At 46.3% G+C, this 26,836-nt stretch overlaps 1 protein-coding gene across 1 annotated transcript; it reads right to left on the bottom strand.

The window, feature by feature from the left end:
• Window positions 1-596: 596 nt before the first annotated feature.
• Window positions 597-23,288, bottom strand: prokr1b (prokineticin receptor 1b). Its single transcript, XM_038807075.1, has 3 exons — window positions 22,987-23,288; window positions 21,911-22,454; window positions 597-1,764 (listed from the first exon to the last, which is right to left on the bottom strand). Exons 2-3 carry the CDS (start codon window positions 22,378-22,380, stop codon window positions 1,065-1,067), a joined length of 1,170 nt encoding a protein of 389 aa, XP_038663003.1. The 5' UTR covers window positions 22,381-22,454; window positions 22,987-23,288; the 3' UTR covers window positions 597-1,064.
• Window positions 23,289-26,836: the final 3,548 nt, after the last annotated feature.

Genomic DNA, 26,836 nt, shown 5'->3' with positions numbered 1-26,836 from the left:
CTTCACTCAAAGAAATGCAAATATTTGGAATTCTTTACCCCAAAGGGTTGTGGATGCTCCATCGTTGAATATATTTAAAGCTGTGGGTTAGTCAGACTTTTGATCTTGTAGGGAATTAAGGGATATGGAGAATGGGCGGGATAATGGAGTTGAAACCCAAGATCAGCCCTGATGGTGTTGAATGGCGGAGCAGATTTGATGGGTCGAATGGTTTTCTACTCCGGCTCCTATTTCTTCTGTTCCCTCTTCCACCCTATCGCAGACTTTCCCTTTTGTTATTTTTCCCACCTCCCTCCCCGAGATAAAGCCTATTAAATTTCTAACTTTTTCATTCTGATCACCGATCTGAAATGTTAACTATCTCAATTCATAGAATCTGCCAGATCTACAGAGTATTTCCAGCATTTTATCATTAGTAATCATATCTTAACATCCCGAAATGCATGAAATTCTCTCCCTAAAGCAACTATGGCCACTAAACCCACAGACCTCAACATCTCAAAATATTAAATAATTGTTCACTGACAATAGTTACAGGAATTTCCCTTGGAATTGCTTTCAACTATATAAATGAAACATGCACAGAAATGATCCACTTTTTGCTATGATTTCTTTTATTTGTGTTTTTGCTTTAACCATATCAACTTTTAATTCTGTACAATATTTACTGATTCTGCGGACAATTATGGGAATAATCTGGTTAGCTGAAGAATGGTAGGGGCAACTGATTTTGACAATACATCCAACCATAAATAAATAACGATTGCAATTTGGTCTGGAAATAGCTACACACTGCAGGTCGGGGTGGGGGTAGGGATGAAAAATAACTCAAGGCGAAATACAACACATTACAACACTTGTTTCTGAGTAACTGATGCCAGGTTCTGCCAGCGATTGCTCGATATTTGCAATGTAATGAGCAAAGAGATTTGAAACACTCCACTATGAATCAGAAAAACAAGACAAAGCTACAAGGACTGAGCGATGTTGTCTCAAATCCCTGGGTCTCTGAACACACTAAAGCAGGTGAAGTAGCCTCCTGGACCCTCCATCATCGGGAGCTTTTATTTGAGTTTGAGTTGATTTAAGTCATCTGACCCTGGCATCCCAGTCGATTTCACATCTTGCTCTTGAGCTGATTTGCTACTCCCAGCAGAAGTGGATTTCCACTTCAGCAGAACCATTTTCTTAAAGTATTTCATCGTGTTGTTCTTAACGGTGACAAAAAACATGGTGTTGATCATGCTGTTGCTCATGGCAATGCACTCGACCATGTAGAAGACTGTTAGGTAGTGTTTTTGCTTCAAAACCAGAGTGGGGTAGAAATCGCGGACGATGGTGAAGCCGTAATAAGGAGCCCAGCAGAGGATGTACACAGTCAATATGCCCATGAGCACCAATACAGTCTTCCTCCTACCCCTTAACCTCTTCCGAATCTGCTCAGTCTGAAAACCAGGCACCCTCTTAAACCAAAGTTCTCTGGAGATCTGTGCGTAGCAGAGGCCCATGCTGAGGGAGGGCCCCAGGAACTGCAGGACAAAGATGAAGAGGAAGTACGATTTATAGGAAACCTGCTGTTCTGCCGGCCAGATCTGCCCGCAGAAGATCTTGTTCTGTGTTCTGGTGTGCGGAATGGTGGTCTCGGCAGTGAAGTAGGCAGATGGGAAGGCCATGAGAAGGGAGGTGACCCACGCTACTCCGATTAGCAAATAGGCAGTCTGGAACTTCATTCGGGGTTTCAGCGGGTGCACGATGGCTAAATACCTGTGGCAAAGGGAAATAACAATGATAATCCATCACTCTAAAATACCCACCATTGTACAAGATCAAGCACTGTACAAGATCAGGAAACACGATCCAGAATTGCCCAATATCGGGTACTGCATAAGTTGGAACACTTTATTAGATCCACTGTGCAAGATCCAGCATCCACTGTGCAAAATCCAGCATCCACTGTACAAGATCCAGCACTGCACAATATTGATCCGTGTACAAGATCAAGCACTCTATTAGATTCACTGTACAAAATCCATCAGTGTATACGATCCCGCTGTACAAGATCGATCGCTGTATTAGAGCCCCTTTACAAGTTTGATCACTGCAAAAGATTGATCACTGTACAATACCCACCACCGTACAAGATCAAAGACTGTATTAGATCCGATGTGCAGGATCGAGGGCTGTGCAGGATCCATCACAGTACAAGATGAAGCACTCTATTAGGTACATTGTACAAGACCTGTCACTGTACAAGACCTACCACAGTACAAGATTGATCACTGTTTTAGATGCACTGTGCAAGACCCGGCGCCATGCAAGGTCCATTCATCACTGTGCAAGACCCATCACTACAAGATGCAGCACTGTATAAGATCAAACACTTTACATGATCGGCCACCGTGCAAGATCCAACACTATATAATGGCCAACACTATACAAGGCCCTACACTATACAAGGCCCTACACTATACAAGGCCCTACACTATACAAGGCCCTACACTATACAAGGCCCTACACTATACAAGGCCCTACACTATACAAGGCCCTACACTATACAAGGCCCTACACTATACAAGGCCCTACACTATACAAGGCCCTACACTATACAAGGCCCTACACTATACAAGGCCCTACACTATACAAGGCCAGCACTGTACAAGAGCCACAGTGCAAGATCAAGCACTGCATAAGATCACTGTATATGATCCACCACTGTATATGATCCACTGTACGGCATGTACAGGGCTTTTATAAATTGCAGGTGCAATATTTAACTTCAAAAACTTGGGGTTTGCTTACGACAGAGATAGACTGGGAAAGGTGTGTAAATCCATAATTCAGATAGTTTTAAGCACTGTGATGCGGGACTGATTGAAAATGGCTAACTGGAGTAAATGATGAACTGTTGGAAAATCAGATTGTACAATATCATTAAAAAGATGGCGGTTATAGTCACGCCTAGAAATGTGACGGTGTTTTTGATCAAACGTTATGAATTATTCTTTCACCTGGTATAAACAATTTATTTCTACCATCGAAAGTTTAAATGTACACAATGAATTTGTAAACTGTATTCATCCATATAACACAGCGATGAATCCCCATATAACCCAACAATCCATCACTATCTAACTGTATGAGAGATTTGAAAATAATAATTCTGTATCGTGTAAGTAAAACACTTTGACAGGAATCTCTCATTGCCAATGCCACAGACACATTTGGGTTTAAAAATCTTTCTTCTCCAACCAATAAATTTGGGATGTTTAAATGAGCTGATAGCCACCCAGCAGTTTATTGGAAAGCACAACTTCAAATATTAACGAAAGAATCAAACAAAAATCACAGAATTGTTATGGCACAGGAGGCCATTGGGCCCATCATCTCTGTACAGGCTGAAAGAGGACTGATGGCCATTCCCCCGGCCTTTCCTCACACTCCCTGCACAAACTCAAATGTGGTGTTCGCCAGTCAGCTGAAATGTAATAAAACAGGAAATGCCGGAACAATCCTCAGCAGCTCCGCCACCGTCTGTGGAGAGAGGAAAATGATTGAGATGAAAAGGTTATCAACCTGGAATTCTGTTTCTTTCCCCACAGGAGCTGGCTGGCCTGCTGAATGTTCCCAGCACCCTCCCCTTTTCATTAATGCTGGGGACGGCCCCACGGCGAAACATTGTTCTCCTTCGCTTTTCTTAATGCTTTTTAATGGCAAGGCTGATCCAGCGTTTCACTGTATTCGGCGGGATCAGCAGAGCACAGTGGATTCCACATGATTCCTGGGACTGGATAGGCGGGGAGAGGCAGTGGATTCCTCTGATGGGGAGAGATAGAGGATTCCTGTGACAGGGAGAGAGGAGAGATAGTGGATTCCTGTGATGGGAGAGATAGTGGATTCCAGTGATAGGGAGAGATAGAGGATTCCTGTGATGGGAGAGATAGTGGATTCCTGTGACAGGGAGAGAGGAGAGATAGTGGATTCCTGTGATGGGAGAGACAGTGGATTCCTGTGATGGAGAGATAGTGGATGCCTGTGATGGGAGAGACAGTGGATTCCTGTGATGGGAGAGATAGTGGATTCCTGTGATGAGGAGAGATAGTGGATTCCTGTGATGGAAGAGGGGAGAGATAGTGGATTCCAGTGATGGAGAGAGATAGTGGATTCCTGTGATGGGAGAGATTTGGATTCCTGTGATGGGGAGACAGTTGATTCCTGTGATGGGGAGAGATAGTGGATTCTTGTGATGGAGAGAGTTAGTGGATTCCTGTGATGGGGAGATAGTTGATTCCTCTGATGGGAGATGGGAGAGATCCCGGATTCCTGTGATGGGGAGAGGAGAGAGATAGTTGATTCCTGTGATGGGGATATAGTGGATTCCTGTGATGGGGAGGGGGGGGGGAGATGGTGAATGCATGTGATGAGAGAGATAGTGGATTCCTGTGATGTTGAGATAGTGGATTCCTGTGATGGGGAGATATAGTGGATTCCTGTGATGGGGAGAGATTGTGGATTCCTGTGATTGGAGATATTGAGGATTCCTGTGATGAGAGAGAGATAGTGGATTCCTGTGATGGTGGAAGAGTGGATTCCTGTGATGAGGAGAGAGTGGATTCCTGTGATGGGGAGAGATAGTGTATTCCAATGATGGGGAGAGATAGTGGATTCCTGTGATAGGGAGATAGATAGAGAAATACAGCACAGAACAAGCCCTTCGGCCCACAATGTTGTGCCGAACTTTTGTCCTACGTTAATCATAGAATTTTGGACACTAAGGGCAATTTTTCATGGCCAGTCCACCCAACCTGCACATCTTTGGACTTTAGATAGTTGATTCCTGCGATGGGGAGAGCTATTCATGTGAAGGGGAGTGTCATAATATCCACTCATGTATGTAATGAGATGCAGACAGGCAGTGATTGACACATTGGATGACCAATGAACACACAACACATAACAACCAATCACCAGACATGACACCACCACTATAAAGCCCACAGGGCATTAAGACTCCCGCTCTTTTCGGGACCCAGACACTGAGACAGTCGGAGTGCACAAGTCAGTGGACATTATTGCCATGTGGTAGCTAGTAGGTCTGGTCGAGCCTGTAAGTGGTCGTCAGTAGGATTAATAGAGTGTCAACCTACAGCTGAACATGTACAGCAGTTCATAGTTTAAATAAAACTGTGTTGGATCATCTCTGGTGTCGGACGTTTGTTTCTAGCCTCCCTGCATCCAGTTTCAGTCAACATCGAAAATCAACCCACCTGAAATATTCAGGAAGATAGTGGATTCCTGTGATAGAGAGAGTGTGGTTTCCTGGGATGGGGAGAGAGTGGATTCCTGTGATGGGGAGAGATAGTGGATTCATGTGATGGGAGACATAGTAGATTGCTGTGATGGGAGAGATAGTGGATTCCTGTGATGGGAGAGATAGGGGATTCCTGTGATGGGGAGACAGTTGATTCCTGTGATGGGGAGAGATCGTGGATTCCTGTGATTGGAGATATTGAGGATTCCTGTGATGAGAGATAGTGGAATCGTGTGATGGTGAAAGACTGGGTCCTGTGATGAGGAGAGAGTGGATTCCTGTGATGGGGAGAGATAGTGGATTCCAATGATGGGGAGAGATAGTGGATTCCTGTGATGGGGAGATAGATAGAGAAATACAGCACAGAACAAGCCCTTCGGCCCACAATGTTGTGCCGAACTTCTGTCCTACGTTAATCATAGAATTTTGGACACTAAGGGCAATTTTTCATGGCCAATCCACCCAACCTGCACATCTTTGGACTTTAGATAGTTGATTCCTGCGATGGGGAGAGCTATTCATGTGAAGAGGAGTGTCATAATATCCACTCATGTATGTAATGAGATGCAGACAGGCAGTGATTGACACATTGGATGACCAATGAACACATAACACATAACAACCAATCACCAGACAAGACACCACAACTATAAAGCCCACCATACATTAAGACTCCCGCTCTTTTGAAAATGAAATGAAAATCGCTTATTGTCACGAGTAGGCTTCAATTAAGTTACTGTGAAAAGCCCCTAGTCGCCACATTCCGGCGCCTGTCCGGGGAGGCTGGTACGGGAATCGAACCGTGCTGCTGGCCTGCTTGGCCTGCTTTAAAAGCCAGCGATTTTCGGGACCCAGACACTGAGACAGTCGGAGTGCACAAGTCAGTGGACATTATTGCCATGTGGTAGCTAGTAGGTCTGGTCGAGCCTGTAAGAGGTCGTCAATAGGATTAGTAGAGTGTCAACCTACAGCTGAACATGTACAGCAGTTCATAGTTTAAATAAAACTGTGTTGGATCATCTCTAGTGTCGGACGTTTGTTTCTAGCCTCCCTGCATCCAGTTTCAGTCAACATCAAAAATCAACCCACCTGACATATTCAGAGAGATAGTGGATTCCTGTGATAGAGAGAGTGTGGCTTCCTGGGATGGGGAGAGAGTGGATTCCTGTGATGGGGAGAGATAGTGGATTCCTGTGATGGGAGACATAGTAGATTCCTGTGATGGGAGAGATAGTGGATTCCTGTGATGGGAGAGATAGTGGATTCCTGTGATGGGAGAGATAGTGGATTCCTGTGATGGGAGAGATAGTGGATTCCTGTGATGGGAGTGAGAGTGGACTCCTGTGATGGGGAGAGGAGAGATAGCTGATTCCTGTGATGGGGAGAGGAGAGATAGTGGATTACTGTAATGGGGTGAGGGGAGAGATCATGGACTTCTGTGAGGAGAGATGATCGACTCCTGTGATGGGGAGAGATAGTGGATTCCTGTGATAGGGAAAGGAGAGATGGTGGATTCACGTGATGGAAGAGATAGTGGATTCCTGTGATGGGAGAGAAAGTGGATTCCTGTGATGAGGAGAGATCGTGGATTTCTATGATGGGGAGAGATAGTGGGTTCTAGTAATGGGGAAAGATCGTGGATCCTTGTGATGGGGAGAGAGAGAATTCCTGTGATGGGAAAGATAGTGGATTCCTGTGATGGGAGAGATCGTGGATTCATGTGATGGGAGAGACAGTGGATTCCTGTGATGGAGAGATAGTGGATGCCTGTGATGGGGAGAGATCGAGGATTCCTGTGGTGGGGAGAGAGAGTGGATTCCTGTGATGGGGAGGGATCATGCATTCCAGTGATGGGGAGATATAGTGGATTCCTGTGATGGGAGAGATGGTGGATTCCTGTGATGAGGAGAGATAGTGGATTCCTGTGATGGAAGAAGGGAGAGATAGTGGATTCCGGTGATGGAGAGAGATAGTGGATTCCTGTGATGGGGCGATAGTGGATTGCTTTGATGTGAGAGATAGTGGATTCCTGTGATGGGAGAGATTTGGATTCCTGTGATGGGGAGACAGTTGATTCCTGTGATGGGGAGAGATAGTGGATTCTTGTGATGGGGAGAGTTAGTGGATTCCTGTGATGGGGAGATAGTTGATTCCTGTGATGGGAGATGGGAGAGATCGTGGATTCATGTGATGGGGAGAGAGTGGATTCCTGTGATGGGGAGAGGAGAGAGATAGTTGATTCCTGTGATGGGGATATAGTGGATTCCTGTGATGGGGAGAGGGGGGTGATGGTGAATTCATGTGATGAGAGAGATAGTGGATTCCTGTGATGGGGAGAGATAGTGGATTCCTGTGATGGGAGAGATAATGGATTCCTGTGATGGGAGTGATAGTGGACTCCTGTGATGGGGAGAGGAGAGATAGCTGATTCCTGTGATGGGGAGAGGAGAGATAGTGGATTACTGTAATGGGGTGAGGGGAGAGATCATGGACTTCTGTGAGGAGAGATGATCGACTCCTGTGATGGGAGAGATAGTGGATTCCTGTGATGGGGAGAGATAGTGGATTCCTGTGATGGGAGACATAGTAGATTCCTGTGATGGGAAAGATAGTGGATTCCTGTGATGGGAGAGATAGTGGATTCCTGTGATGGGAGAGATAGTGGATTCCTGTGATGGGAGAGATAGTGGATTCCTGTGATGGGAGAGATAGTGGATTCCTGTGATGGGAGTGATAGTGGACTCCTGTGATGGGGAGAGGAGAGATAGCTGATTCCTGTGATGGGGAGAGGAGAGATAGTGGATTACTGTAATGGGGTGAGGGGAGAGATCATGGACTTCTGTGAGGAGAGATGATCGACTCCTGTGATGGGGAGAGATAGTGGATTCCTGTGATGGGGAGAGATAGTGGATTCCTGTGATGGGAGACATAGTAGATTCCTGTGATGGGAGAGATAGTGGATTCCTGTGATGGGAGAGATAGTGGATTCCTGTGATGGGAGAGATAGTGGATTCCTGTGATGGGAGAGATAGTGGATTCCTGTGATGGGAGAGATAGTGGATTCAAGTGATGGGAGTGATAGTGGACTCCTGTGATGGGGAGAGGAGAGATAGCTGATTCCTGTGATGGGGAGAGGAGAGATAGTGGATTACTGTAATGGGGTGAGGGGAGAGATCATGGACTTCTGTGAGGAGAGATGATCGACTCCTGTGATGGGGAGAGATAGTGGATTCCTGTGATAGGGAAAGGAGAGATGGTGGATTCACGTGATGGAAGAGATAGTGGATTCCTGTGATGGGAGAGAAAGTGGATTCCTGTGATGGGGAGAGATCGTGGATTCCTATGATGGGGAGAGATAGTGGGTTCTAGTAATGGGGAAAGATCGTGGATCCTTGTGATGGGGAGAGAGAGAATTCCTGTGATGGGAAAGATAGTGGATTCCTGTGATGGGAGAGAGCGTGGATTCATGTGATGGGAGAGACAGTGGATTCCTGTGATGGAGAGATAGTGGATGCCTGTGATGGGGAGAGATCGGGGATTCCTGTGGTGGGGAGAGAGTGTGGATTCCTGTGATGGGGAGGGGTCATGGATTCCAGTGATGGGGAGGTATAGTGGATTCCTGTGATGGGAGAGATAGTGGATTCCTGTGATGGAAGAAGGGAGAGATAGTGGATTCCGGTGATGGAGAGAGATAGTGGATTCCTGTGATGGGGCGATAGTGGATTGCTGTGATGGTAGAGATAGTGGATTCCTGTGATGGGAGAGATTTGGATTCCTGTGATGGGGAGACAGTTGATTCCTGTGATGGGGAGAGATAGTGGATTCTTGTGATGGGGAGAGTTAGTGGATTCCTGTGATGGGGAGATAGTTGATTCCTGTGATGGGAGATGGGAGAGATCGTGGATTCATGTGATGGGGAGAGAGTGGATTCCTGTGATGGGGACAGGAGAGAGATAGTTGATTCCTGTGATGGGGATATAGTGGATTCCTGTGATGGGGAGAGGGGGGAGATGGTGAATTCATGTGATGAGAGAGATTGTGGATTCCTGTGATGGGGATATAGTGGATTCCTGTGATGGGGAGAGATAGTGGATTCCTGTGATGGGGAGAGATTGTGGATTCCTGTGATTGGAGATATTGAGGATTCCTATGATGAGAGAGATAGTGGATTCCTGTGATGGTGAAAGAGTGGATTCCTGTGATGAGGAGAGAGTGGATTCCTGTGATGGGGAGAGATAGTGGATTTCTATGATGGGGAGAGATAGTGGATTCCTGTGATGGGGATATAGATAGAGAAATACAGCACAGAACAAGCCCTTCGGCCCACAATGTTGTGCCAAACTTTTGTCCTACGTTAATCATAGAATTTTGGACACTAAGGGCAATTTTTCATGGCCAATCCACCCAACCTGCAGATCTTTGGACTTTAGACAGTTGGTTCCTGCGATGGGGAGAGCAATTCATGTGAAGAGGAGTGTCATAATATCCACTCATGTATGTAATGAGATGCAGACAGGCAGTGATTGACACATTGGATGACCAATGAACACATAACACATAACAACCAATCACCAGACAAGACACTACAACTATAAAGCCCACAGGGCATTAAGACTCCCGCTCTTTTCGGGACCCAGACACTGAGACAGTCGGAGTGCACAAGTCAGTGGACATTATTGCCATGTGGTAGCTAGTAGGTCTGGTCGAGCCTGTAAGAGGTCGTCAATAGGATTAGTAGAGTGTCAACCTACAGCTGAACATGTACAGCAGTTCATAGTTTAAATAAAACTGTGTTGGATCATCTCTAGTGTCGGACGTTTGTTTCTAGCCTCCCTGCATCCAGTTTCAGTCGACATCAAAAGTCAACCCACCTGACATATCCAGAGAGATAGTGGATTCCTGTGATAGAGAGAGTGTGGCTTCCTGGGATGGGGAGAGAGTGGATTCCTGTGATGGGGAGAGATAGTGGATTCATGTGATGGGAGACATAGTGGATTCCTGTGATGGGAGTGATAGTGGATTCATGAGATAGGAGAGATAGTGGATTCCCGTGATGGGAGAGATAGTGGATTCTGTGATGGGAGTGATAGTGGATTCCTGTGATGGGAGTGATAGTGGACTCCTGTGATGGGGAGAGGAGAGATAGCTGATTCCTGTGATGGGGAGAGGATAGATAGTGGATTACTGTAATGGGGTGAGGGGAGAGATCATGGACTTCTGTGAGGAGAGATAATCAACTCCTGTGATGGGGAGAGATAGTGGATTCCTGTGATAGGGAAAGGAGAGATGGCGGATTCACGTGATGGAAGAGATAGTGGATTCCTGTGATGGGGAGAGATTGTGGGTTCTTGTAATGGGGAAAGATCGTGGATTCCTGTGATGGGGAGAGAGAGAATTCCTGTGATGGGAAAGATAGTGGATTCCTGTGATGGGCGAGATCGTGGATTAATGTGATGGGAGTGACAGTGGATTCCTGTGATGGAGAGATAGTGGATGCCTGTGATGGGGAGAGATCGAGGATTCCTGTGGTGGGGAGAGAGAGTGGATTCCTGTGATGGGGAGAGATCATGGATTCCTGTGATGGGGAGATATAGTGGATTCCTGTGATGGGAGAGATAGTGGATTCCTGTGATGAGGAGAGATAGTGGATTCCTGTGATGGAAGAAGGGAGAGATAGTGGATTCCGGTGATGGAGAGAGATAGCGGATTCCTGTGATGGGGCGATAGTGGATTGCTGTGATGGGAGAGATAGTGGATTCCTGTGATGGGAGAGATTTGGATTCCTGTGATGGGGAGACAGTTGATTCCTGTGATGGGGAGAGATAGTGGATTCTTGTGATGGGGAGAGTTAGTGGATTCCTGTGATGGGAGAGATAGTTGATTCCTTTGATGGGAGATGGGAGAGATTGTGGATTCATGTGATGGGGAGAGAGTGGATTCCTGTGATGGGGAGTGGAGAGAGATAGTTGATTGCTGTGATGGGGATATAGTGGATTCCTGTGATGGGGAGATGGTGAATTCATGTGATGAGAGAGATAGTGGATTCCTGTGATGGGGATATAGTGGATTCCTGTGATGGGGAGGGGGGGGAGATGGTGAATGCATGTGATGAGAGAGATAGTGGATTCCTGTGATGTTGAGATAGTGGATTCCTGTGATGGGGAGAGATAGTGGATTCCTGTGATGGGGAGAGATAGTGGATTCCTGTGATGGGGAGAGATCGTGGATTCCTGTGATTGGAGATATTGAGGATTCCTATGATGAGAGAAATAGTTGGATTCCTGTGATGGTGAAAGAGTGGATTCCTGTGATGAGGAGAGAGTGGATTCCTGTGATGGGGAGAGATAGTGGATTCCAATGATGGGGAGAGATAGTGGATTCCTGTGATGGGGAGATAGATAGAGAAATACAGCACAGAACAAGCCCTTCGGCCCACAATGTTGTGCCGAACTTTTGTCCTACGTTAATCATAGAATTTTGGACATTAAGGGCAATTTTTCATGGCCAATCCACCCAACCTGCACATCTTTGGACTTTAGATAGTTGATTCCTGCGCTGGGGAGAGCTATTCATGTGAAGAGGAGTGTCATAATATCCACTCATGTATGTAATGAGATGCAGACAGGCAGTGATTGACACATTGGATGACCAATGAACACACAACACATAACAACCAATCACCAGACAAGACACCACAACTATAAAGCCCACAGGGCATTAAGACTCCCGCTCTTTTTGGGACCCAGACACTGAGACAGTCGGAGTGCACAAGTCAGTGGACATTATTGCCATGTGGTAGCTAGTAGGTCTGGTCGAGCCTGTAAGAGGTCGTCATTAGGATTAGTAGAGTGTCAACCTACAGCTGAACATGTACAGCAGTTCATAGTTTAAATAAAACTGTGTTGGATCATCTCCGGTGTCGGACGTTTGTTTCTAGCCTCCCTGCATCCAGTTTCAGTCAACATCGAAAATCAACCCACCTGACATATTCAGGAAGATAGTGGATTCCTGTGATAGAGAGAGTGTGGTTTCCTGGGATGGGGAGAGAGTGGATTCCTGTGATGGGGAGAGATAGTGGATTCCTGTGATGGGGATATAGTGGATTCCTGTGATGGGGAGGGGGGGAGATGGTGAATGCATGTGATGAGAGAGATAGTGGATTCCTGTGATGTTGAGATAGTGGATTCCTGTGATGGGGAGAGATAGTGGATTCCTGTGATGGGGAGAGATAGTGGATTCCTGTGATGGGGAGAGATCATGGATTCCTGTGATTGGAGATATTGAGGATTCCTATGATGAGAGAAATAGTTGGATTCCTGTGATGGTGAAAGAGTGGATTCCTGTGATGAGGAGAGAGTGGATTCCTGTGATGGGGAGAGATAGTGGATTCCAATGATGGGGAGAGATAGTGGATTCCTGTGATGGGGAGATAGATAGAGAAATACAGCACAGAACAAGCCCTTCGGCCCACAATGTTGTGCCGAACTTTTGTCCTACGTTAATCATAGAATTTTGGACATTAAGGGCAATTTTTCATGGCCAATCCACCCAACCTGCACATCTTTGGACTTTAGATAGTTGATTCCTGCGCTGGGGAGAGCTATTCATGTGAAGAGGAGTGTCATAATATCCACTCATGTATGTAATGAGATGCAGACAGGCAGTGATTGACACATTGGATGACCAATGAACACACAACACATAACAACCAATCACCAGACAAGACACCACAACTATAAAGCCCACAGGGCATTAAGACTCCCGCTCTTTTTGGGACCCAGACACTGAGACAGTCGGAGTGCACAAGTCAGTGGACATTATTGCCATGTGGTAGCTAGTAGGTCTGGTCGAGCCTGTAAGAGGTCGACATTAGGATTAGTAGAGTGTCAACCTACAGCTGAACATGTACAGCAGTTCATAGTTTAAATAAAACTGTGTTGGATCATCTCCGGTGTCGGACGTTTGTTTCTAGCCTCCCTGCATCCAGTTTCAGTCAACATCGAAAATCAACCCACCTGACATATTCAGGAAGATAGTGGATTCCTGTGATAGAGAGAGTGTGGTTTCCTGGGATGGGGAGAGAGTGGATTCCTGTGATGGGGAGAGATAGTGGATTCCTGTGATGGGAGACATAGTAGATTCCTATGATGGGAGAGATAGTGGATTCCTGTGATGGGAGAGATAGTGGATTCCTGTGATGGGAGTGATAGTCGACTCCTGTGATGGGGAGAGGAGAGATAGCTGATTCCTGTGATGGGGAGAGGAGAGATAGTGGATTACTGTAATGGGGAGAGGGGAGAGATCATGGACTTCTGTGAGGAGAGATAATCGACTCCTGTGATGGGGAGAGATAGTGGATTCCTGTGATAGGGAAAGGAGAGATAGTGGATTAATGTGATGGAAGAGATAGTGGATTCCTGTGATGGGAGAGAAAGTGGATTCCTGTGATGGGAAGAGATCATGGATTCCTGTGATGGGGAGAGATAGTAGGTTCTTGTAATGGGGAAAGATCGTGGATTCCTGTGTTGGGGAGAGAGAGAATTCCTGTGATGGGAAAGATAGTGGATTCCTGTGATGGGAGAGATAGTGGATTCCTGTGATGGGAGAGACAGTGGATTCCTGTGGTGTGGAGAGATAGTGGATTCCTGTGATGGGAGAGGGGTGAGATAGTGTATTCCGGTGATGGGGAGAGGGGAGATATACTGAATTCCTGTGATGGGAAAAGGGGAGAGATAGTTGATACCAGTGATGGGGAGATATTGTGGATTCCTGTGATGGGGAGAGAGTGGATTCTACTGATGGGGAGTGATAGTGGATTCCTGTGATGGAGAGATAGTGGATGCCTGTGATGGGGAGAGATCGAGGATTCCTGTGGTGGGGAGAGAGAGTGGATTCCTGTGATGGGGAGAGATCATGGATTCCTGCGATGGGGAGATGTAGTGGATTCCTGTGATGGGAGAGATAGTGGATTCCTGTGATGAGGAGAGATAGTGGATTCCTGTTATGTTGAGAGATCGTGGATTCCTGTCATGCGAGAGATAGTGGATTTGTGTGATGGAGAGAGTGTGGATTCCTGTGCTCGGACAGATTGTGGATTCCTGTGATGGAATAGATAGTGGATTCCTGTGATGGGGTAGATAGTGGGGTCCTGTGATGGGGTAGATGGTAGATTCCCGTGATGGGACAGATAGTGGATTCCTGTGATTGGGAGAGATTGTGGATTTGTGTGACGGAAGAGATTGTGGATTCCTGTGACGGAAAGAGATAGTGGATTCCTGCGATGGGAAAGATTGTGGATTTGTGTGATGGGGAGAGATAGTGGATTCCTGTGATGGGGAGAGATCGTGGGTTCCTGTCATGTGGAGAGATAGTGGATTCCTATGATGGTAGAGATAGTGGATTCCTGTGATGGGACGATAGTGGATTCCTGTGATGGGGAGAGTGTGGATTCCTGTGATGGGGAGAGATTGTGGTTTCCGGTGAAGGAGAGATTGTGGATTCCTGTTATGTGGAGAGATCGTGGATTCCTGTGATGGGAGAGATTGTGGATTTGAGTGATGGGGAGACAGTGGATTCCTGTGATGGGGAGAGAATGGATTCCTGTCATGGGGAAAATGGGGGATTCCTGCGATGGGGTGAGATAGTAGAGTCCTGTGATGGAGAGATTGTAGATTCCTGTTATGCGAAGAGGAGAGATCGTGGATTCCTCTGATGGGCAGAGGTGAAAAATAGCGTATTCCTGTGATGGGGAGAGAGGCGATTCCTGTGATGGGGAGGTATAGTGGATTCCTGTGATGGGGAGAGAGTCGATTCCTGTGATGGGGAGATATAGTGGATTCCTGTGATGGGGAGAGATTGTGGATTCCTGTGATGGGGAGAGATTGTGGATTCCTGTGATGGAGCGAAGGTGTATTCCTGTGATGGGGAGTGGGAGAGATAGTGGATTACTGTGATGGGGAGAGATTGTGGATTCCTGTGATGGGGAGAGATTAGATATAGATATAGAGAAATACAGCACAGAACAGGCCCTTCGGCCCACGATGTTGCGCCGAACTTTTGTCCTAGGTTAATCATAGCATTTTGGACAATTTTTCATGGCCAATCCACCCAACCTGCACATCTTTGGACTGTGGGAGGAAGCCGGAGTACCCGGAGGAAACCCACGCAGTCACGGGGAGGATGTGCAGACTCCACACAGACAGTGACCCAAGTCGAAATCGAACTTGGGACCCTGGAGCTGTGAAGCAATTGTGCTATCCACAATGTTACCGTGCTGCCCTTAAGAAGTTAACCTACACTCCCTTATTCTACCCTAATCCAAGTACCTATCCAATAGCCGCTTGAAGGTCCATAAATTTTCCGACTCAACTACTACCACAGGCAGTGCATTCCATGCCCCCACTACTCTCTGGGTAAAGAACCTACCTCTGACATCCCCTCTATATCTTCCACCATTTATCTTAAATTTATGTCCCCTTGTAATGGTGTGTTCCACCCGGGGAAAAAGTCTCTGACTGTCTACTCCATCTATTCCCCTGATCATCTTATAAACCTCTATCAAGTCGCCCCTCATCCTTCTCCGTTCTAATGAGAAAAGGCCTAGCACCCTCAACCTTTCCTCGTATGACCTACTCTCCATTCCAGGCAACATCCTGGTAAATCTCCTTTGCACCTTTTCCAAAGCTTCCACATCCTTCCTAAAATGAGGTGACCAGAACTGCACACAGTACTCCAAATATGGCCTGACCAAGGTTTTGTACAGCTGCATCATCACCTCACGGCTCTTAAATTCAATCCCTCTGCTAATGAACGCTAGCACACCATAGGCCTTCTTCACAGCTCTATCCACTTGAGTGGCAACTTTCAAAGATCTATGAACATAGATCCCAAGATCTCTCTGCTCCTCCACATTGCCAAGAACCCTACCGTTAACCCTGTATTCCGCATTCATATTTGTCCTTCCAAAATGGACAACCTCACACTTGTCAGGGTTAAACTCCATCTGCCACTTCTCAGCCCAGCTCTGCATTCTATCTATGTCTCTTTGAAGCCGACAACAGCCCTCCTCACTATCCACAACTCCACCAATCTTCGTATCATCTGCAAATTTACTGACCCACCCTTCAACTCCCTCATCTAAGTCGTTAATGAAAATCACAAACAGCAGAGGACCCAGAACTGATCCATGCGGTACGCCACTGATAACTGGGCTCCAGGCTGAATATTTGCCATCCACCACAACTCTCTGTCTTCTATCGGTTAGCCAGTTTGTTATCCAACTGGCCAAATTTCCCACTATCCCATGCCTCCTTACTTTCTGCATAAGCCTACCATGGGGAACCTTATCAAATGCCTTACTAAAATCCATGTACACTACATCCACTGCTTTACCTTCATCCACATGCTTGGTCACCTCCTCAAAGAATTCAATAAGACTTGAAGGCAAGACCTACCCCTCACAAATCCGTGCTGACTATCCCTAATCAAGCAATGCCTTTCCAGATGCTCAGAAATCCTATCCCTCAGTACCCTTTCCATTACTTTTCCTACCACCGAAGTAAGACTAACTGGCCTGTAATTCCCAGGGTTATCCCTATTCCCTTTTTTGAACAGGGGCACGACATTCGCCACTCTCCAATCCTCTGGTACCACCCCTGTTGACAGCGAGGACGAAAAGATCATTGCCAACGGCTCTGCAATTTCATTTCTTGCTTCCCATAGAATCCTTGGATATATCCCGTCAGGCCCGGGGGACTTGTCTATCCTCAAGTTTTTCAAAACGCGCAACACATCTTCCTTCCTGACAAGTATCTCCTCAAGCTTATCAGTCTGCTTCACGCTGTCCTCTCCAACAATATGGCCCCTCTCGTTTGTAAATACTGAAGAAAAATACTTGTTCAAGACCTCTCCTATCTCTTCAGACTCAATACACAATCTCCCGCTACTGTCCTTAATCGGACCTACCCTCGCTCTAGTCATTCTCATATTTCTCACATATGTGTAAAAGGCCTTGGGGTTTTCCTTGATCCTACCCGCCAAAGATTTTTCATGCCCTCTCTTAGCTCTCCTAATCCCTTTATTCAGTTCCCTCCTGGCTATCTTGTATCCCTCCAGCGCCCTGTCTGAACCTTGTTTCTTCAGCCTTATATAAGTCTCCCTTTTTCCTCTTAACAAGACATTCAACCTCTCTTGTCAACCATGGTTCCCTCACTCGACCATCTCTTCCCTGCCTGACAGGGACATACATATCAAAGACACGCAGTACCTGTTCCTTGAACAAGTTCCACATTTCACTTGTGTCCTTCCCTGACAGCCTATGTTCCCAACTTCTGCACTTCAATTCTTGTCTGACAGCATTGTATTTACCCTTCCCCCAATTATAAACCTTGCCCTGTTGCTCGCACCTATCCCTCTCCATTACTAAAGTGAAAGTCACAGAATTGTGGTCACTACCTCCAAAATGCTCCAGATTGTGGATTACTGTGATGGGGAGAGATTGGGTTCCTGTGATGGGAAAGATAGTGGATTCCTGTGATGAGAAGAGATCATGCATTCCTGTGATGGGGTGAGGGGAGAAATAGTGGATTCATGTGAAGGGGAGAGAGTGGATTCCTGTGATGGGGAGAGATAGTGGCTTACTGTGATGGGGAGAGACAGTGTATTCCTGTGATGGGGAGAGAGTGGATTCCTGTGATGAGAGAGATAGTGGATTCATGTTATTGGCGAGGTTGTGGTTTCCTGTGATGGGAGTGATAGTGGAGTCCTGTGATCGGGAAAGGAGAGATAGTGGATTCATGTGATGGAAGAGATAGTAGATTCCTGTGATGGGGAGAGACAGTGGATTCCTTTGATGGGAGAGATAGTCGATTCCTGTGAAGGGAAAGGGGAGAGATTGTGGATTCCTGTGATGGGGAGAGAGTGGATTCATGTGATGGGTAGAGGAGAGAGATAGTGGATTCCTGTGATGTAGAGAGATAGTGGATTCCTTTGATTGGGAGAGATTATGGATTCCTGTGGTGGGAAGAGAGAGTGGACTCCTGTCCTGAGGAGAGTTAGTGGATTCATGTGATGGGAGAGATAGTGGATTCCTGTGATGGAGAGTTTTTGGTTTCCTGTGATGTGAAATTGTGGATACCTGTGATGGGGAGAGGGAGAGATAGTGGATTCCTGTGATGGGACAGATAGTGGATTCCTGTGATGTAGAGAGATAGTGGATTCCTTTGATTGGGAGAGATGATGGATTCCTGTGGTGGGAAGAGAGAGTGGATTCCTGTGATGGAGAGTTTTTGGTTTCCTGTGATGTGAAATTGTGGATACCTGTGATGGGGAGAGGGAGAGATAGTGGATTCCTGTGATGGGACAGATAGTGGATTCCTGTGATGGGGAGAGATTGTGGATTCTTGTGATGGGAGAGATCATAGATTTGTGTGATGTGGAGAGAGTGGATTCCTGTGATGGGATAGATGGTGGGTTCCTGTGATGGGACAGATGGTGGATTCATGTGATGGGGAGAGATAGTGGATTCCTGTAATGGGCGAGAGTGTGGATTTGTGTGATGGAGAAAGACTGGATTTCTGTGGTGGGGAGAGATAGTGGAGTCCTGTGCTGGAGAGATTGTGGATTCCTGTTATGGGAGAGGGGAGAGATCGTGGATTCCTCTGATGTGGAGAGGGGATAAATAGTGGATTACTGTGATGGTGAGAGTGTGGATTCCTGTGATGGGGAAGATGGTAGATTCATGTGATGGGGATAGTTAGTAGATTCCTGTGATGGGGACCGATAGTGGAGTCCTGTGAGAGAGAGATTTTGGATACCTGTTATGGGAGAGGGGAGAGATTGTGGATTCCTCTGATGGGGAGAGGCGATAAATAGCAGATTCCTGTGATGGGGAGAGAGTGGATTCCTGTGATGGGGAGAGATAGTGGCTTACTGTGATGGGGAGAGATTGTGGATTCCTGTGATGGGGAGAGATAGTGGATTCATGTGATGGAGAGAGATCGTGGATTCCAGTGATAGGGAGAGATCTTGGATTCTTGTGATGGGGAGAGATAGTGGATTCCTGTGATGGGGAGAGAGTGGATTTCTGTGTTAGGAAAGATAGTGGATTCCTGTGATGGGAGAGATTGTGGCTTCCTGTGTTGGGGAGAGGGGAGAAATAGTGGAAATAATCCAGATTTACCAGGATGTTGCCTGGTATGGAGGGCATTAGCTATGAGGAGCAGTTGAATAAACTCGGTTTGTTCTCTGTGGAACGGCGGAGGTTGACGGGCGGCCTGATGGAGGTCTACAAAATTATGAGGGGCATAGACAGAGTGAATAGTCAGAGACTTTTTCCCAGGGTAGCGGGGTCAATTACTAGGGGGCATACGTTTAAGGTGCGAGGGGCAAGGTGTAGAGGAGATTTACGAGGCAAGTGTTTTACACAGAGGGTAGTGGGTGCCTGGAACTCGCTGCCGGAGGAGGTGGTGGAAGCAGGGACGATAGTGATATTTAAGGGGCATCTTGACAAATACATGAATAGGATGGGAATAGAGGGGTACGGACCCAGGAAGTGTAGAAGATTCTGGTTCAGATGGGCAGCATGGTCAGCACAGGCTTGGAGGGCCGAAGGGCCTGTTCCTGTGCTGTAGTTTTCTTTGTTTGTTCTTGGGAGACATAGTGAATTCCTGTGATGGGGAGAGATAGTAGATTCCTGTGATGGGAGAGAGTGGATTCCTGTGATGGGGAAGATAGTGGATTCCTGTTATGGGGAAGATAGTGGATTCATGTGATGGGAGAGATTGTGGATTCCTGTGATGGGAGAGATTATGGATTCCTGTGATGGGGAGAGGGGAGACCACCTCCTCCCCATCACAGGAATCCACTATCTCTCCCAATCACAGGAATCCACAATCTCTCCCATCACATGAATCCACTATCTTCCCCATCACAGGAATCCACTCTCTCCCCATCACATGAATCCACAATCTCTCCCATCACAGGAATCTACTATCTTTCCCATCACAGGAATCCATTCTCTCCCCATCACATGATTCCACTATATCTCCCAATCACAGGAATCCACTCTCTCCAATTCACAGGAATCCACAATATCTCCCCTCTCCCCATCACAGGAATCCAAGATCTCTCCCTATCACAGGAATCCATGATCTCTCCACATAACATGAATCCACAATCTCTCCATCACCGGAATCCACAATCTCTCCCCATCACAGGAATCCACACTCTCCCCATCACAGGAATCCACAATCTCTTCCCATCACAGGAATCCACTATCTCTCCCTATCACAGGAATCCACAATCTCTTTCCATCATAGGAATCCACTATCTGTCCCAGCACAGGAATCCACTATCTCTCCCATCACACAAATCCATGATCTCTCCCATCACAGGAATCCATTATCTCTCCACATCACAGGAATCCACTATCTCTCCCATCACAGGAATCCACGATCTATCCCCATTACAGGAACCCATCTCTCCCAACACAAGAACCCACTATCTTTCCCCATCACAATAATCCACTCTCCACATCACAGGAATCCACTATTTCTCCCCATCACAGGAATCCACCCTCTCTCCGTCACAGGAATCCATGATCTCTCCCAATCACATGAATCCACAATCTCTCCCATCACAGGAACCCATTATCTTTCCCATCACAGGAATCCACTCTCTCCCCATCACATGAATCCACTCTCTCCCCATCACATGAATCCACTATATCTCCCCATCACAGGAATCCACTCTCTCCAATTCACAGGAATCCACAATATCTCCCCCTCTCCATCACATAGTAGATAGTGGATTCCTGTGATGGGGAGGGATAGTGGATTCCTGTGATGGGGAGAGATAGTTGATTCCTGTGATGGGGAGAGATAGTGGATTCCTGTGACGGGGAAAGATAGTGGATTTCTGTGACAGGGAGATATAGTGGATTCCTCTGATGGGGAGAGAGTGGATTTCCTGTGATGGGGAGAGATAGTGGATTCCTTTTTGGGGGAGATGGTGGATTCCTGTGAAATTGGGAGATAGTGGATTCCTCTGATGGGGAGAGAGTGGATTCCTGTGATGGGGAGAGATAGTGGATTCCTTTTTGGGGGAGATGGTGGATTCCTGTGACAGGGAGAGATAGTGGATTCCTTTTTGGGGGAGATGGTGGATTCCTGTGACAGGGAGAGATAGTGGTACCCTGGGGTGGGGAGACGGTGAGATACGGTGGATCCCAGGGACGGGGCAGTACAGTGGATCCCTGGGGTGAGGAGACGGGGAGAGGTTTGGCTATTTCCTGGTGACTGCTAACACATGTAACTCTTTCTATCTCATCATTTCCGAGATTACAAGATAAGGAAATGAAAGGGATTAAACGTGCTGGCAGCTGTGAAAAACGCGAGACGGAAATCACTCTCACAGCTTTGGTTGTTTTTAATAGAGGGAGTTTCCAAATGCAAAATGCACTGTGAAAGAAATGTTATATTGCTTCAATCTAAATACACCGATTGCCAAATGTCAGCCGCTCTCAGCTACAATGTGTACCCACACAGTCAGCAGGCTGTGTATGGGATACCGTGACTCTGAGCAATCAGGTGGGCACACACTTACCGATCTATTGCAATGGCCAGAAGGGCATTTGTGGACACATAGAGTGAGACGGTGCGGAGATAGTTGACAGAGGCACACAGTGTGTGGCCATGCTCCCAGGAAAGCTGTTTAACCACATAGTAATCGAACTCAAAGGGACAGCAGACCACGGCCACGAGCAGGTCGGAGATGGCCAGATTGGCGATCAGCAGGTTGGTCAGGTTCCGCAGTTGCTTGTAGCGAGCCAGGGTGACGATGAAGATAAAGTTGCCCACTCCGCAGACCAACATGATGCAGACCAGGGTCACCCCCACCACTATCCTCGCCGCTCCGAAAGTCGTGTCCACCGTGAAATCCTGCTTCTCAGACCGGGAAATGTCGTAGTCCCAATCCCCGCAGCTCACATTCCTGGATAGAAGCAGATTTCTCAACTCCAGCTGGTCGGGGAAGGGCTGATAAACTTCAGCAAAGTCTCCGCATTGGTCGCTCATTGTAAAACAAAAAAATCGCTCTTTAGTCCTGCCTTGTGAAAGATGAAAATACTTGAGGCAGAGAGCTGGAATATCTATACATTAGAGATAGAGCAGTTAGTACCTGGTTACACTAGTCATACATCTGGTCAAAACATACTGCAGAAAAAAGGCAGTAAGATTACCTTAAACTGCGACCTTAGCAAGTGTGCAGTTACAGTTAGTGATTTTACAACGTTTAACGATTAAAGATTTTTAACAGCAACATCAAGATGTCTACATTAATTTATATATTTGATGGACAGTGCGTTGAGATAGTCTTACCACGCGAATAAGATGAATAAAAACTTAAAGCGAACCCTTATATTATTCTGCTCAATATATTGTTTTGAATCTAATTTTTGATGAGGTGTATTTAGAATTCCTCCCACTGAGTTCTCCAGCCTTTTCCATGCAATTCAATTACTGACACGCTGAAGAAATCAAACTTCAGAAGGAATACAACTTCACATTTTGCAACATGTAATTGTAAACATTTCAATGTTTTGACAAAGAATAATAACAATAACACGATTGTGAAATGTGCACCCTGCAAAGGCACTGGGCGACTGAAGTTAATTTCCTTACCAAAGCTGGAGCTAGTTTGTTCCTCCAGGTCTTTATGTTCGTCACTCTAGACCCTGATTTCGGGGTGTCCTCCGAGTTTAATCATTCTGACCGAGCCCCTTTGCTCTCCTGCGGCACAAGGTGACTCAGACTTGGAGAGACGACCCGAGATGAAGTAGCCGCTCCTCCACACTCCGCGCATTGAAGAATCTTCCCCATCCACTGGTATGTGTCACCTCAAGCAAGGGCTCTGACGCATTTCTCCCCACAGACAAACACTCATTGGTACACAGAGCTTGTGGAGGACCCAGCCAGTCCCAACATCGGAAATATATTCCGCTTCGGAAAGGAGACAAAGAACCGCCCCGAGTTTCACAAGGGGGTGGATACTGTTGTTGGACGAAGCAGCGCTCGGTTTGTCCTGTGCTGGTTTGTGATTGTTTGGTGGAGTTTTCACCACATTGAGGTTTAGATATCATCCATTCACCCAAGAATCTACTCACCAATGCTCTGCCTGGACTCCAGCAGCAGACTATGTTACAGCACTGACCCTATAGAGATAGGAAGAACAGCTGGGCATTGAAGCAGGATGGAGGTAACTGCCTTTTCACACCAATGCACCATTTGGTCCAGTAGTCAATGGGACAACTACTCAACGCTTGGCGTATGAGTTGGTCAGCTCCTGCCGCGATACACACCAGTATCAGACTTCTCAGTCACCTCAGGACCCACAGCCCCTCAGTGAATGAAATAAAAAGTCATCCTCGATCCCGAGGGTCTGCCTAAGTGAAGACACAACGAGGCACCACTGCAGGGGTTGCTAGGGAAGCACTCCTCCACCTTGAGCAGCCTCAACAATGACCTTGCCTTTATCACACGGTCAGGCGCAAAGCTCTTTCCTGATGGCTCAACACGGACTAGAGCTGCGGAAGATATTAAAGCCTGTGTGCAGTGCTCGGAAATGCAATTTAAACATGACTTTCCAGAGGGAATTGGAAAGGTACACGATTGGGAAAAGGTAGCAAGGTCACCAGGAAAGGAGAGGGGGTGGGACTAATTGGATAGCACAGCTGACAAAGGCACAATGGGCTGAATGGCCTCCTATACCATTCTATGATTCCAAGCGTTTGAAGTCTGATGGATAGCGTATTTAGGGTCCTAAATTAAATTTAGCTCAGTTCCAGAACAGCAAAGACAGATGTAAACTTTAATCCATAGTCCAACCTGGCAGCAAAAGCTATTCGAGTTTAAACTCAATGGATGTGGAAAAATTAACCATCCCAGTTGAGATTGTTACCATTGATTTTACTGGATCTCCAATTCTGGACTAATTGCTGGAGAATGAGATAAAGGACTGGATTTTATGTGGATGGCAGGATTCCACCACTGGGGCTGAAAGTGGTCAGTGAGACCCAGGGTCACATCTTGACAGCAGCAGCCAATTAAATGGCTGTTAAGGATGGTGGACTTCCCCCAAGAGAGCTACCAGCCAGTCAGAGGACCAACAACCCAACAGCCTTAGCAGTACTGTGACTAATGGTGGACACTGCTGGATATGGACCGACAGGATAAGGGCTGTGCAGCCTCAAAGTCAGATAAGTGGGTCTTTGGGGGGGGGGGGGGGGTGTGTGCTGGGGGCAGAGGGCCAGTCAGGCAGGCACTCGTGTCCAGGGCAGATGCGAGGGAGGAAATCACCGAGGGCAGGGGTGGTTTTTCACTTGGGTTGGCCATTGCCACTAAGGGCTCTCTCCATGGGCTAAATTGTACCCACACACACACCAGACTCTGAAGGGAGGCCACCAGGATTCATCAGGCAGTCCCCCCATGCAGCAGACTGCCTCCAGTGGCTGGTAGAATGCCAGAGGAGGTGAAAAGAAGCCTTTCATTGGCTACATAAGTGTTCAATTGGACTCTTGGCATGTGAGCAATGTGCCACCCTTCCCAATGCTGGTGTTATGGTATTCTGGAAGGAAGTCATCAGGGATGTCACTCATCAAATCCCCGTGCCATTTTTGCAAGTAAAATTCAACCCAGCTAATGTGCTTCCTGAGTTAGAGTGCTGATTTTGTAATAATGTAAAATGAAAAGTTAGACTTAGCCTTGATTTTCCATAGTTTCTGTCCAATTTTGGAGTCAATTTGGATTGGCCCAAGGGTAAGGGAAACTTGGTTTCCCACTGATTGCTGCTCTTGTTCACAAATTTATATAATTAGACCTGCTATAAATATTGAAGAAAAAGTCAGATCGTTGCTTGAATGGAAGAATTAACAAGTAAAAATCAAACTATCCCAGAAACATATAAAAACAACAGGCAGACAAGACAGTGAGGAAACATTCAAACAGGAAATGTATAGGCTTCAAATGATACACAATGCGAAGGCTTCCAGCAACATGTGGATTTCTCAGGACAAGTAGAAAAATGTAAATTAATAATGAGAATTAAATAAACGTTTCATGATTTAAAACATTATCTTGTGGAGATGGCAAAGCTAATTATTTATTATAAAGCCAAACAGAAAATGCTGGGACTACTCACAGTGGCAGCATTCTGAGTTGTGGGACATTACTAGCTTTCATCCAAATTCAGAACTCAAGTTGATATTGTAGCCGTGCAGAATAGCCAACGTCGGGAAATTAGACCTTATTCCTGCACCAAGTGGTGTATTGATGATGAGCAATGTTTAGGGTACAACTTGCATTTTCCATACCAATGGTAGCCCTGTTGCATGTAACATTTCACAAAAATCCTTTATTTTAATTCAGTAAGTGTTATGTATTAAAATATGGTTGGTGGCTTTAAATAATGTTTTATAAAAGCAAATTTTTAATCATCAAGGGTAATGCAGATAAGACAGGAAAGCGGAGTTGGGATTATCGTATCAGATGAGTCATGATCGAGCGGAATGGTGGAGCAGACTCGATGGGCTGAATGGTCTACTTCTGCCCCCAGGTCTTGTAGTCTCATTATGTTTTGACAAAGTTCAAAAAGAAGTTCTGGTACAATGACAGAAGTTAATCCCTCATGGTGAGTTTGGTGGTGGGGAGCATTTAATCAGATGGAAGGGTATCAGGTGGGGTCCGTGCCACCTTCCTGCCTCCGTCCTCATTAAGGCCGTGGTGGGAAGGATTGTGAATGACGTTTCCGCCCCACCACCAATTGGGTTCCTTCAGTGGGTAGTTAAGTGGATAATTACTGCCCCTTTAAGGGCCTCATCCCACTGCCACTGGTCGTAACCAATCTTGCCATGTGGGGAGCCCAACAAGCAAAACGTGTTAGGGTTGCTAGTCGGTTGGTGTCACTCAGTGCCTGGTTGAGGGACCTGGCATCAAGAAGAGTGGGGGCCGCCCTGAATCCATTTAACAATGGGCCACATCAAAAGTTATTTTCTATTGGCACAGATAGAAGATTGGGTAACTAACAAGAAACAGAGTTGGCATAAACATGTTTTTCCTGGTCAGCAGGATGCTATGAGTGGTGTGCTACAGGATCAGTGCTGGAGCCTCAACTTTTTACAAGTTAAACATTATTTAGATGAAGGGATTGAAAGTCTTGTTGCAAAATTTGTTGATGACACAAAGGTAGGTAGGAAAGTAAATTATGAACAGGCCTTTAGGAGGCTACATTGACATATATAGGTTAAGTGAGTGGTCAAAGATCTGGCAAATGGAGTATAACATAGGCAAATGTGAAATGGTCCATTTTGGCAGGAAGAATAAAGAGGAGGCACATTATCTAAATGGTGAGATTGTAGAGTTCCTCTATATCCTAGTGCAAAAACCATGAAAGGTTGATATACAAGTAATTGGGAAAGCTAATAAAATGTTATTGTTTATTGCGAGAGGAATTGATTACAAAGGTAGAGAAGTTATG

This window comes from Scyliorhinus canicula, chromosome 1, assembly GCF_902713615.1.
Source record: "Scyliorhinus canicula chromosome 1, sScyCan1.1, whole genome shotgun sequence".
NCBI lineage: Eukaryota > Metazoa > Chordata > Chondrichthyes > Carcharhiniformes > Scyliorhinidae > Scyliorhinus > Scyliorhinus canicula.
This window is presented reverse-complemented; position numbering and strand designations above follow the sequence as displayed.